This window comes from Cherax quadricarinatus, chromosome 31, assembly GCF_038502225.1.
Source record: "Cherax quadricarinatus isolate ZL_2023a chromosome 31, ASM3850222v1, whole genome shotgun sequence".
NCBI lineage: Eukaryota > Metazoa > Arthropoda > Malacostraca > Decapoda > Parastacidae > Cherax > Cherax quadricarinatus.
Genome location: NC_091322.1, coordinates 27392589 through 27406648, shown reverse-complemented (window position 1 = coordinate 27406648; position 14060 = coordinate 27392589). Strand labels below are relative to the sequence as shown.

Below are 14060 nucleotides of genomic sequence, written 5' to 3'. Positions count from 1 at the left end.
ATTGATTCTGATATCAACCTTTTATTTAATGACATACATGCATCGAACAGCAACTGTAACTATTATACAGCAGACCAAGCAAAGACATTACTCAGAGCCAACAACATAACTATTGTGAAAATTTGTTTGGACTGCCTCCAAGTGAGTCACCTACCCTGGCAAACTCTGTTGACACCGAGCTCTGAGGTCAGTACCTCAGCCTCACAAGTGGCTTATAGGACAGATTTTCACAAATGATTGATGTTGCAAGAAACTCGCCTGCATGCACGTATAAAGGACTAACTTGCTTGGTGTTGCGGCATATATCCTGATCTTCAACCTTCCTAAGCTTAGCCCCTTTGGACTTCCCCTCAGAAACCACGTGCAACCGGGAACTTTAATTCCTGCAATATTCAATCGGTATTAGTGACCTGCCTGCACCTCAGAAATTCCTATATCCAAGGGGGTGTGTATCCCCTAGTACAACTATGCAGACACGGACACTAGCTTCTAGGTAGACAAGAGACACTGGTACGTACTGGGCATGCACTGCCAGTTGCATACAGGCCTACAGTTCAACTCACTCACAATTTTTCCCCAGACACTGGCCAGAAATCCTAAGAGAAAGTGGAGGTTTTGTCTTACTGTATGGGCCTGATGGAGGAGGTCATCTACGGTACATCGAGGTGCCTCTACCACATTTCCCCAGGTCTCAAATGTGAAGACACGTGGGGGGCGCCGTCTGCTGATCACTGCACGTGTTTTCCAGTTGGTGTCTGTCTACAGAAGTTAGAGCTCATGTCTTCCAGACCCACGCCTCATCCTTCAAGCTAGGGCTGCCAGTTCTCCCTAGCTAACTTAACCTAGTGTTTGCCTACATTATCGGCCTATTACTACCTATGTTAAGGTCTTAGGTCTACATTATTATTATCTACAGTTGCCTTAGTGAACCTAATATTAGTGTACTACCAGTAAAACTACCTACTCCTTCCCTGAAGGGTAAATCTATAACTTAAATAGTGCTTACCAACCACGCCAACTCGGGGAGAACGCTTTTTGTTTGGGTGGGTTTAAGGGCCACCCAGCTCAGCCGTTCCATTACGGCCATTCTGGGACCCCCTTTGTACGCCGTATCTGTCCTGTGGAACTTTAGGGACCAAATAAATTTCCACATCCTCCCACCGGCGAAGGTAGGTACTAGGTCTAAATCAAGTTAACCTTCCACGAGCCCCCATGGCGGACCCTGGACACGAGTGCCATCCGGCCACTCTCGTCGAGCAGACTCCAGTCTAACTTCAACCGTCCAGTTTCCCCTGCGTGGACCTCTGGGGGTGTAAACTTGTTGGTTCCGGTGGTCTTAGCACCCTTTCCTTTAACTTTAACATCTTTCGTATGTCTAGCCTTGACTGAGCGGCTCCATACTTTCCCACCCAGTGGCCCACATGCCCTGGTAGCCTTTCGTCCCACTGATACGAGGTTCCCTGGATTTAATGGCAATCTATCTCCCTCTTTACGTACCCTGTACAAGTGTTTTCCCAAGGTGGCCGAGTGTTCGTCACTCCCTACCTGGTTCAGCTTCCCTGGCGGTTCATCGTGTATACTGGTATTCATTATCACTACTCCCCCAGCTATCATGGGGACAGCTTCTCCTCTATCTGGTGTGGCAGGGAATTCAGGTGGAATCCTGCCGCCTATGATGTATCCTACTGGGGATCTGTATAAACCAATTCCTTCCTTAAACGTCCGTCGTGTAGACAGGAAGTCATCTATATGATTGGCTCCCACCAGGATACCTACATTTCTGACTGTGTCAGTGGTAATTCCCTGGTCTGCCAGCTTCATGTCAAGGTCTTTCAATCGCTTAGCTGCTGCAGCAAGACCTCTCGCTGTAATTGCTGTGGGTAGCGTCTCTACCACCAAGGCTGTAATGTCTCTGCGATGTCCACCTAATTTGACTGTGACATCCACCACATCATAAGATTTGTGTGGGACCTGACTTATAGCCCCTCCCAACATCATACTAACTTTCTTTGTGGCCTTCAACTTTAATTTAGCCACCAACTTCTTTGTTATCAAGGATACTTGTGCTCCTGGGTCAAAGAAGAATCGGGTTGTTTCGGACCTGTGCCCATTCACAACCTTTGCCATGACTGTAGGTAGGGCAGCACCTCCGTGATTCTCATTCGGATTAGAGACTTTACTCCCACTAATCAGCTTGGCTACCATTTCAGGCTCGGACTCACTTTCTATCTCTACCTGACAGATATCCCTAATAGCCTGGGGTTCCCGTAAATTACTGGGACATAGTGCAGTATGGTGCTTACCTTTGCAACAGACCCGACACTCACTGAGCTGGGTGCCACAGTCTCTCGCAAAGTGTTCCCCACAACACTTGAAGCAGAGTCTCAACTCCCTTAGTCTCTGTTGCCTACTGCTCAGTGTTGTATACTCCGGGCAACTCGTGCTAGCGTGTTCGCCTTCGCAGAACACATATTCTGGCATAAGTGCCTCTAAGGTTCTGCTTAGAGGTTCTTACCTTAGACACTTCTTTACCATAGTACACTACAACGTTAGTCGTACGAGCTTTAGACTGATCTCTCGAGATCTTTGAGTAACTTTCTGAGTTTTTATGTGGCGATGGTGGTGACTCTTCTCTCACACCTATACTCAAATGAGAAACGAGATCTCCCAACCCCTCAACAATTTGTTGTATCGTGAACCTATTCGTCCGATATTTTAAGTGTAACTCATGCACTGTAGTGCCAGCCAGTTTCCTCTGAATCACCTGACTGATGAACCATTCCGACTTACCCCAATCATGTAAATCTTTAAGACTATTCGTCAAAATCATAACTTCAATTCGGAACTTCTCTAGGCTCTGACGGCCATGGCGACAAGCCTCTAGATCCAACAACTGATAAAGTATAGCTACCTTTATCTCCTCAGTGTTGCCAAACGTGTCCTTTAATTGGTCTTTGGGATGTTGGTAATTGGTGTCGGTGGTTTGGTAATGCCGGACCAAGTCCAAGGCTTGAGCTGTGAACGTAAATATTGTAATTTGATGGCATCTGACAAATCGTCTCTGTCATCTATCTGGGCTTTAAACTGATCCCAGAAAGCAATGTACTCTGTTAAGGTTCCGTCGAACGTTGGTAAATTCAACTGGGGCAATCTGGGCAACACATTAACAGGCGTGCTGTTGTTCATGTTCCTTGAAACATTTGCTGCCCCTGCTGTACCGGCCTTCAAAGTCTTTATTAACTGCCTGCAGAGTCTCATCTCTGCTTTACACTCTGCCCTTCGTTCGTCATAGTCCGTCCGTGCTACTTCGACTGTATATTCAGACTCACCTGTAGTATAGGCCTCTGTCTCATAAAGGATAAAAGATCTCTCAAAGGCCTCCAGTCTTTGCTCCAAAGGTTTCAGGCAACTCTCTAGTTCCTCCCAGTCTACGTCCTGATCTTGCCTGACCATACGACACTCCTCACATGCTTTGTTCAGGCGTCCCTTATAGGCTCCCATAGACCGCTTTAATTGACTTAGCGCTGGGACAGCTGGTACTACGTCTTCACCTACCATAGTTGCGGTTTAGTTAAGATCACGGTACTAATTTGTACTTCAATTAGCCCACCCCACAGCACGAACGGTATTAGGCAAGAATGAACGAGTCTCAAGGCTTCTCAACAAGCTTGACAACTCCCTTTATTATATTGACTCTACTCTGAATAAAAAATGTACACTGTTAGCTCTCAAATCCCAATCGAAATGTGTATCGATGTGAAAGCTTAACCTAGCAATTTCCTGTACAAAGCCAGCAAATAATTACAGGACTTAACCTAATCTCAGGTACAATTCACAAATCCCACATTAAAATGAATCAAAGACAATGAAAATCACACAATAAAAATGCAGTATACAAATTAAAAAATCACTTAATTCGCACAAGTAAATTCAACAATTCAACTTGTGAAACAGTAAATGAATAATGTATGTAAATAGCTTGGCCTAACTGCCCAGTTTACTCTGTCTAGCGTGGATGGTTGGATAAGGTAAATCCTAACCTAACTAGTGTGCTATAACTTAAACCTGGCTTTTAGAACTCCCTGTAAATAATAACTAGGTTAAATCTGGCCTAGCTACTATAACTTGTAAATATTGCACAAGCCTAGCCTAACTGTGGCTACCTTGCAAATCCACTGTAAGTAATTAACACACAAGTCTCCTACTCTGGATTACTTGTAATCACTGTAAATAATTAAATTCACAAGCTTCTCTAGCCTACCTGGCATGCCTGTAAATTACTGCAAATAATAACTTCTGTGTATAGTCGAAGTAGGTCTTCGTCCAAAGGTTGAACAAGTGTTGAAGAATTCTTTGTAACAAGAATTCTTCAACACTTGTTCAACCTTTGGACGAAGACCTACTTCGACTAGTGGATGGTACCACTATGACCCCGCCTCCACCTGCTTCACGTCACCTCACTACAGTATATAAGCCACGTCTACGGCCCTATGCTGTACATTCTACAAGATTGATGGACTGAACACATCGACTCCAGGTTGAGGGACTGATTACCTCATTCTCCTCCTCTCCTTACGCCTTACTCTTTGTATTGGACTGATGAAGCCACTGTGTGGCGAAACGTTTCCTGAATAAAGATTCCCATATGCTGCATAAGTGTCTCAATCTTCAACTTGTCGGTTTTTCAAACCATTCATCACAGGATCCCAACTGTTTTGGATACTTTTTTGGCTATATGCTGGATGGATGACAGAGAATCAGTTACAATTAAACTGTCAATCTTTGATACATAGATGCATTTCAGTGCAAGAGTATGACAAACAGTTCTGTCTGAGGGGTAGAGGCCCAATTATTGATGAAGTTTAGTTTAATATGTTTATTATGCACCCCATACCCATCCCGTGGGCGGTAGTCAAAAGATTACAGAGGTACATAATTGGTCCAGGGACTGGACTCCAAAGTTTTGATAGCTGAGCAAGTTACAAAGGTAATGAACTAGATCTGGTCATAATCATGACCAAGTTACAAAGGTAATGAGCTCCAGGTAGAGCTGGTCACACTCATGAATAATTGCAAAGGTAATGAATCATAAACACATTAATCATGAGAATTTACAAAGGTAATGAGCTCCAGGTAGAGCTGGTCACAATCATGACAAGTTTCAAAGGTAATGAATGATAAACACGTTATCACATGATTACAATCATAGACAAATTACAGAGTAATGAGCAGTAAACAAACATAGCAGGGAATTCATCCATTGCCCTAACAACAGATGTTGCTAGGTGCCTGTCTCTCCTCGGTAGACAGCCATTGCAAACAGCAGCAAGTTGCCCTGGGATCTGCTGCTTGCACGAGCACCATCGACCCTCCCCAAGAGGTCCAAGAAGCCAGTGACTCCGTTAGCAGCCCGATGAAGAGCTCCCCTAGGGACATGTCAGCGTCCTGGTGGACGCCAAGTTGATTGAAGATCCCAGGCCCTCGTGTGCACGGATGTTGAAGCTTGAGGAACTGAGTACACACTGCCTGTGGCACACCTGACAGCTGCCTCGCGGTCGAACTCCACGATGCTGTCCCTGTAGTGGAAGTTCCTGTGAGCCCGGCACTCCCTGCAGTGCCATCGCTGACATCGTGGGTTAGGGGAGAAGTACCCTCTACTGTATTGATGAAGAAAATAGATTATTATTATAATTAAGGGGGAAGCGCTAAACCCGGAGGATTATACAGCGCCTGGGGGGGGATGTGGAAGGCATTCAGGCTTAATTCGGGGAACTGGAGCACGGATCCAATTCCCTAAATCAAGAGCCCCTCACCAACATCAAGGAACCTTCCTTGAGGGGAAAGGAAATAGAAATTGTAATATATAAGGAGGTCGTGGTGGCCCTATAATCCCCCAACAAAGAAGACTGAGCGGGACGGTGTGAACCTCGGTGATCTTCCCCACAGTTATCCCCTCAGGAAGGAATAATGGCAACTGCGAGTGAGAGAATAGATCCACATAAGGTTCAAGAGAGCTTGGAAGTTTTCTGCGCCCAAACCGAGAAAAGACTGGAGGAGTTGGAAGCGTCAGTAGGACAGAGATGTGAGACTGTGGCCCAGGATGACATCCCTGATCTGATGAAGACCAAGCTGCACCTGCAGAGTCAGATTGAAGCTATAATAAACTCTGATTTAGTGGAGCTACCCAATGACAGCCACTTACTGATCAAGGTGGCCAAGGAAGAGGCTGAAACTATGGCCAATGATAATGCAAGAACTCTGTCTCATTACAGAGAAAAGGTTAGCGTTCTGCAACCTGTAGGTTCTTACTGGAAATATTTTACTTTATTTCCTTCAGGAGTGGTGTCTGGATGCAGGGAAAGGGCTTTGATCCAAGGAATTGGAGCTGTCCTCCCCATTCTCTGATTAAACCTGATAAACTCCTTTTATTTTGGTCCCCAAGCTCTTTATCACAAATTCAAACGTGAATATAATATTATTGTTGTGTTATGCTAATTTAAATGTTAATAATTTAATTACTTTGCCTATAATACTCGAGTAATTTTACAAGTCCTAAGCCAGTCTGTTCACACTAACCATTGTGGGTTAAATTAGATTTTATTAAGCTTATTACCCTGAAGGGTTATTAATCCAGGATAACTCAAGAAAGCCACTCAGTCTGACTTATTTCCACTGAGGTGCTTTGATCCTCTTCCCCAGGATGCAACTCACTAGTCATACAAAATCCAGGCACTTTCTGCTGGGTGAAAGGGTAACAAGTAATTACGTTTACATAGTGATATACAACACTGATAAATTGATGTATTAGACACGTGTAACACCTGGGTATCTTGATTTTGAAGACATATCACTAACCAGTAATTTTTTCACTTCATTACAGAGCTATATAGAGAGATAAATGGTATTTAAAATTCTTGCTCATATTTTTTTTTTACAGTTGATGAAGTTAAAAGAGGAGAAAAACATGTATGAAGAAATGATAAAGAAAGCAACTCTTGTTAATGAACAGCTGGACCAAATACTTAATAAGAGATCAGAAAAGGACAAACTTGAACAAATAAGAAGAGGGTATTATATATATTGTGTTGTAATTCATTTTCATGATGGGAATATTTTTTTTTTTCTTTTTTTGTTATGGGAGGTTAAGGATAGATAATGGTCACAATACAGTGGCTTGAATAAGTGACAAATAATCCATACTTTTAAAACAGAAAAAATGACTGATGTACATATATGAAATCTTCATACTGGGTAATTACCTATTTATAGCTTCTGAAGCTTGTGGTGTACCTTCATTAATAAGTTCATATTTTATGAATTTCTATTGGTTGTAGCACTTACTATATACCTCCATTTCAATTTATTCCATTTATCTACCAATATATTTATATAAAAAAAAATCCCAGTATGCTGTCTCTTGGACCCATTTTGTACATCTGACATTTTTTTTTAGGCATGGACACTATAGAGAAGTTTCGTTTTCCAGTTTTGGTGTAATATATGCAAACAGCTTTTATAGTTAGTTATTGTAGCATATATATATTTTTTGCAATTTCATTTAGATTATATAATCTGGTGACAATTTTTTATTAATAATAATAACTCCTAGATATCTTTCTTTGTATGATACTCCCAAAAATTTTTCATACGTTCAGTATTCTTTATATTTTCTGATTCCGTTTTTTTTCATTATGTGACATTTTTTAACTTTAATATTATTATCAAACGTCTTTTGGCAATTTTTTTTATTCTAATACAAAGCACATGTATCTTCCTAAAATCATTAGAAGTCTCCAACTGTTTATTTAGCATTTGTTTTAATGCCTTGTTTTAATAGACTTATCAATTCAGGTATGAACGATCAGCAGTTTTCTTCCGATTGCTGCGCAGTCAACTGCAGGTTATACTCGCAGAGTTTTATCCAGGTGACGTAAGTATTTTGTAACTACTGTATTTACTTGGGAGTGGATATACTATGCTGTATATAGCAATACAGAAATGCTATTATATTGGCAAACTCTCTAACTGGTTGTTGTTGTGGGGGTTGGGGTTTATAGGACCACTGACAGCTTGCACTATATTGAGCCCTGCCTTTCAGTACCCAGAAGAGAAACCTTGACCAAAGTGGAAGAATGTAATGATGTTGGTAGAATTACTGGCAGTGTTAATCAAAAGGACACAAGTGCAACTAATTATATTTTTTATTAACACATCGGCCGAGTCCCACCAAGGCAGGGTGGCCCTAAAAAGAAAAACTTTCATCATCATTCACTCCATCACTGTCTTGCCAGAGGGGTGCTTTACACTACAGTTTATAAAACTGCAACATTAACACCCCTCCTTCAGAGTGCAGACACTGTACTTCCCATCTCCAGGACTCAAGTCCAGCCTGCTGGTTTCCCTGAATCCCTTCATAAATGTTACTTTGCTCACACTCCAACAGCACATCAAATATTAAAAACCATTTGTCCTCATTCTTTCTTTCTTTCAACACACTGGCTGTATCCCACGTAGACGGGGTGGCCCAAAAGGAAAAACGAAAGTTTCTCCTTTTACATTTAGTAATATACACAGGAGAAGGGGTTACTAGCCCCTTGCTCCCGGCATTTTAGTCGCCTCTTACAACACGCATGGCTTACGGAGGAAGAATTCTGTTCCACTTCCCCATGGAGGTAAGAGGAAATAAACAAGAACAAGAACTAGAAAGAAAATAGAAGAAAACCCAAAGGGGTGTGTATATATATGCTTGTACATGTATGTGTAGTGTGACCTAAGTGTAAGTAGAAGTAGCAATACGTACCTGAAATCTTGCATGTGTATGAGACAGAAAAAAAAAAAGACACCAGCAATCCTACCATCGTGTAAAACAGTTACAGGCTTCAGTTTTACACTCACCTGGCAAGACGGTAGTACCTCCCTGGGCGGTTGCTGTCTACCAACCTACTACCTAGGTTGTCCCCATTCACTCCTATCAAATATGCTCACGCATGCTTGCTGGAAGTCCAAGCCCCTCGCACACAAAACCTCCTTTACCCCCTCCCTCCAACCTTTCCTAGACCGATCCCCTACCCCGCCTTCCCTCCACTACAGATTTATACACTCTTGAAGTCATTCTGTTTTGTTCCATTCTCTCCATGTGTCCGAACCACCTCAACAACTCCTCCTCAGCCCTCTGGATAATAGTTTTGGTAATCCTACACCTCCTAATTTCCAAACTACGAATTCTCTGCATTATATTCACACCACACATTGCCCTCAGACATGACATCTCCACTGATTCCAGCCTTCTCCTCGTTGCAACATTCATCATCCACGCTTCACACCCATATAAGAGTGTTGGTATAACTATACAGCACTCTAATACATTTCCCTCTTTGCTTCCACAGACAAAGTTTTTTGTATCCACAGACTCCTAAGTGCACCACTCACCCTTTTCCCCTCATCAGGTCTATGATTCACCTCATCCTTCATAGACCCATCTGCTGACATGTCCACTCCTAAATATCTGAGTACATTCACCTCCTCCATGCTCTCTCCTTCCAATCTGATATCCAATCTTTTGTCACCTAATCTTTTTGTTATCCTCATCACCTTATTCTTTCCTTTATTCACTTTTAATTTTCTTCTTTTACTAATGTGACATTTTATTGTGGCAATGTTTGATAATGGCTTGATAAAGCTCCTGGAGAGCGAAACATTGCCACAATAAAATGACACATTAGTTGCACTTGTGTCCCTTCACCTAACAAAGTGAAAGAAACTTGATTAATGGCTGTACGTATTATAGGTCCCCAATGCGCCCTGAAGCCAACAAGAAACTACAGATACAGGCCAGGATTTCCTGATGGTCTAGAGGGTCAAACCCCTCCCCATTAAGGAGAGGTAGGGTCAAAGATTGCACCCCTAATGTGCACAAGGCCGCAGGGAGGAGAGTCCATGAAGGGTGGTAATGGAGACATGTACCGCTGACTTGTTAACTGATGCTTTCTGATTGATCTTTGTCATACAGTATGTCATCTCTCATTCCTCTTTGAACATAGAAAAAATTTGTTTGGTGTAAGTAAACAAAAAACTTAATTTCATAAATCATTCTGATACAGATTACACAAATAAACTGCACATAGGAAAGAGGAGCTTACAATGATGTTTTGGTCTCACTTTGACCATTTACAAAGTCACACTTTGATGAAGATACATATTTAATAAGAATACGTTTTGACATGAGTGGCAAAGAAGCTACTCATGGCAAAACATTTTATCTATAATTTGTCAGTATGACCATACCATATTCTTCAAAACCCATTTTAAGAAACTTGTGTTTCATACAGAACTTTCTGACTGGTTTAGGCATATGAGATGATTTGGTGAAGTTCATTGATTGCTTTTGGCATATGAACCTTAAAACATTTTCAAAAATACCCAGTATAAGTCAGTAAGTTTATTCCGGTATACACAAATACAGTTACATAGATTATCATACATAGCAGCATATGTGTAAAGTAGCTAGAATAACCCATAAAAGTCAAACAGAGTGACTTATTTCCATTGGGAGTGAAAAGTCTGTACTTCACACCCTAACCTAAGGTAATATAAAGGCTTCTAAGTTGCATGAAATAAAGAAATTCCTCAGCAGTGAGCTGTATAGCCCTTGTGGCTTAGCGCTTCTTTTTTATTATAATAATAATAATCCTCAGCAGTGAAATGTGAAACATGTTACACTATACTTGTCGCTACTGCTTCAGAAATCATGATGTTATTTGCCTCGGTTTATTCAACTACTGTACTAGGAAAGCTTGCCAGCTCAGTAGTATTTCTGTACTATATGGTAAGCACATTATAATAACCACTATGTACTTACCAGTTTACTTTTCAGTTAAACCATGAAAAAAACAGTTTTCTGAATAATCCCCAGACCTAAAACCAATGAAGTGTAGGGTATACTTGCAGGAAAAATTTTTTTTTTTTTTTTTTTTTTCAACAAGTCGGCCGTCTCCCACCGAGGCAGGGTGACCCAAAAAAGAAAGAAAATCCCCAAAAAGAAAATACTTTCATCATCATTCAACACTTTCACCACACTCGCACATTATCACTGTTTTTGCAGAGGTGCTCAGAATACAACAGTCTAGAAGCATAAACATATAAAGATACACAACATATCCCTCCAAACTGCCAATATCCCAAACCCCTCCTTTAAAGTGCAGGCATTGTACTTCCCATTTCCAGGACTCAAGTCCGACTATATGAAAAATAACCGGTTTCCCTGAATCCCTTCACTAAATATTACCCTGCTCACACTCCAACAGATCGTCAGGTCCCAAGTACCATTCGTCTCCATTCACTCCTATCTAACACGCTCACGCACGCTTGCTGGAAGTCCAAGCCCCTTACCCACAAAACCTCCTTTACCCCCTCTCTCCAACCCTTTCGAGGACGACCCCTACCCCGCCTTCCTTCCCCTATAGATTTATATGCTTTCCATGTCATTCTACTGTGATCCATTCTCTCTAAATGACCAAACCACCTCAACAACCCCTCTTCTGCCCTCTGACTAATACTTTTATTAACTCCACACCTTCTCCTAATTTCCACACTCCGAATTTTCTGCATAATATTTACACCGCACATTGCCCTTAAACAGGACATCTCCGCTGCCTCCAACCGTCTCCTCGCTGCTGCATTTACCACCCAAGCTTCACACCCATATAAGAGTGTTGGTACTACTATACTTTCATACATTCCCTTCTTTGCCTCCATAGATAACGTTTTTTGACTCCACATATACCTCAACGCACCACTCACCTTTTTTCCCTCATCAATTCTATGATTAACCTCATCCTTCATAAATCCATCCGCCGACACGTCAACTCCCAAGTATCTGAAAACATTCACTTCTTCCATACTCCTCCTCCCCAATTTGATATCCAATTTTTCTTTATCTAAATCATTTGACACCCTCATCACCTTACTCTTTTCTATGTTCACTTTCAACTTTCTACCTTTACACACATTCCCAAACTCATCCACTAACCTTTGCAATTTTTCTTTAGAATCTCCCATAAGCACAGTATCATCAGCAAAAAGTAACTGTGTCAATTCCCATTTTGAATTTGATTCCCCATAATTTAATCCCACCCCTCTCCCAAACACCCTAGCACAATTATACATCTTGGTATGTCTGCTAGTTATTTCAGAGATCGTTATCCCTACTTGCAGGTTTCAGACCAGAGTGTATATTAAGTATTAAGTAAAAGTTTGCAAGGTTTACCTACCACCTTGCATTTTTGAGTGATAGAAAAATACAGCAGTCTTGCCAGTAGCAAACATTTAAGATTAGAGGTTTCCATTTTACACATATGGCAAGATGGTAGTTCCTCCCTGGATGATTGCTGTCTACTAGCTTATTACCTGACTTATTATACAATAGTAGTGTCTCCTCTTAATGTATTGTATATAGTGTAGTATGATTTGAATATTTGACAGAATAGGTAATGTATATTATCTTTTAATGTAATTGCTACATATGTAGTTATTACTCTTTATATACTAATTCCTTTATTATGTACCATTGCATTCAAGATATTCCCTTCCAGATACACCTTGATGCTGGTGAAAGGCTCTTGATCCAGAACTGTTTACCTCATATTCTCCAGTCCTTGTGTAATTCCTATAGTATTCATGTTTCCCCACAAATATAATAAGGATACAAAATACTGTAATTATCTCTTTTGCCAAATTTAATTTTTATCATTTGATTAATTTGTATTTTTCAGGGAGACAAGATAACAATGGAGAACCTACTAGAAAGCTTGGTCACAAAGATGCTACATGACCAGAATGACCCTTACGTTGACATTGATGACACAATGAAAAGTAGCCACATAGAGCTGCTGCTTCGTGTCAACTTGATCACCAGACACCCTCAAAACATCATGAAAATTAGATTTGTGGATCCTAGATATTAAATGAGAAATGGTGATTTTGTAGATAAGATTCTTATACAGTCTCTCCTCACTTAACTACTTAATGTCTGTAAATGAATTTACCGCTAAGTGAGGGGCATTCTATAATGGTAAAGGGTTTGTGTCAACCATTTCTGATATTGTTTAAATGTAACCTTTGCACCATTTATTGTAATAAACAGAAAAGAGGAAATCAGCTCTAATATACAAAATTCAGGTATGCATACTGGTCAGAGAGCCCGTCATAAGCCCGAGTCATCGGTAAACGAGTACGCCACTAAGCGAGGAGAGGCTGTACACGTATTTCTGTATTGTTCACGTCAAAATGTACTGTTCATAAAATAAAACAAAAATCGTTGATCCATTCCTGATTCATTAGGTTCTGTATTGGTGCCCCGTAGCCTTCTGTATAATCATAAATTTATTTTTTTCAGGGGGTGCCCTAATACTGGTGAAGTGTTCTTGATCCAGAGAATTGGAACTACCTTCTCCTTTTATCAAACCCGATTAATTCCCATTTCCCAGACACTGTATGATCCTACTAGCTTAGCATTTTCCCATAAATGCTCAATGTAATAATTGTAAGCTTAAGACAGTTATCACAATCATTCTGTCCAACTTATGTCTTTTTCTGTTTTTTCAATATTACATGCACAAATAAATCAGCTGTATTTTTGTTTTTTGTTTTTTTTGCCCAGGTTAGCCTTAATTTATATCAGTTCTTGTTACCCAACCCCTCAAGGGAAGTTCCTTGATGCTGGTGAGGGGCTCTTGATCTAGGGAATTGGATCTTTGCTCCAGTTCCCTGAATTGAACCTTAATACCTTCCATTCCCCTCCCCCTTACAGGCACTGTATAATCCCAATGGGTTTAGCACTCCCCCATGATTATAATAATCTTGTTACCCAAACAGTAGCACACAATGTCACGTACCCCTTGGAACAGCTTTGTGCAGTGTCGTCATGGCCTGTACACCTTAGGTGAGGTTCCTTGATACAAGGAATTAGACCTGTCCTCTCTTTCAGTTAAACCTGATTACCTCCAATCTCCCAGGTGCTGTATGACCCCTAAATGTGTAGTGCTTCTCAATAATTTTTTTTT

General features: G+C 41.0%; 1 protein-coding gene across 1 annotated transcript; it reads left to right on the top strand.

Annotated features, from left to right (window-relative positions):
* The first annotated feature begins 5730 nt into the window (after positions 1 to 5730).
* On the top strand, positions 5731 to 13635 carry LOC128697204 (centromere protein K). The gene is made up of 5 exons (XM_053788761.2): positions 5731 to 6279; positions 6938 to 7068; positions 7852 to 7930; positions 12771 to 12972; positions 13394 to 13635. Exons 1-4 carry the CDS (start codon positions 5968 to 5970, stop codon positions 12960 to 12962), a joined length of 714 nt encoding a protein of 237 aa, XP_053644736.1. The 5' UTR covers positions 5731 to 5967; the 3' UTR covers positions 12963 to 12972; positions 13394 to 13635.
* Positions 13636 to 14060: the final 425 nt, after the last annotated feature.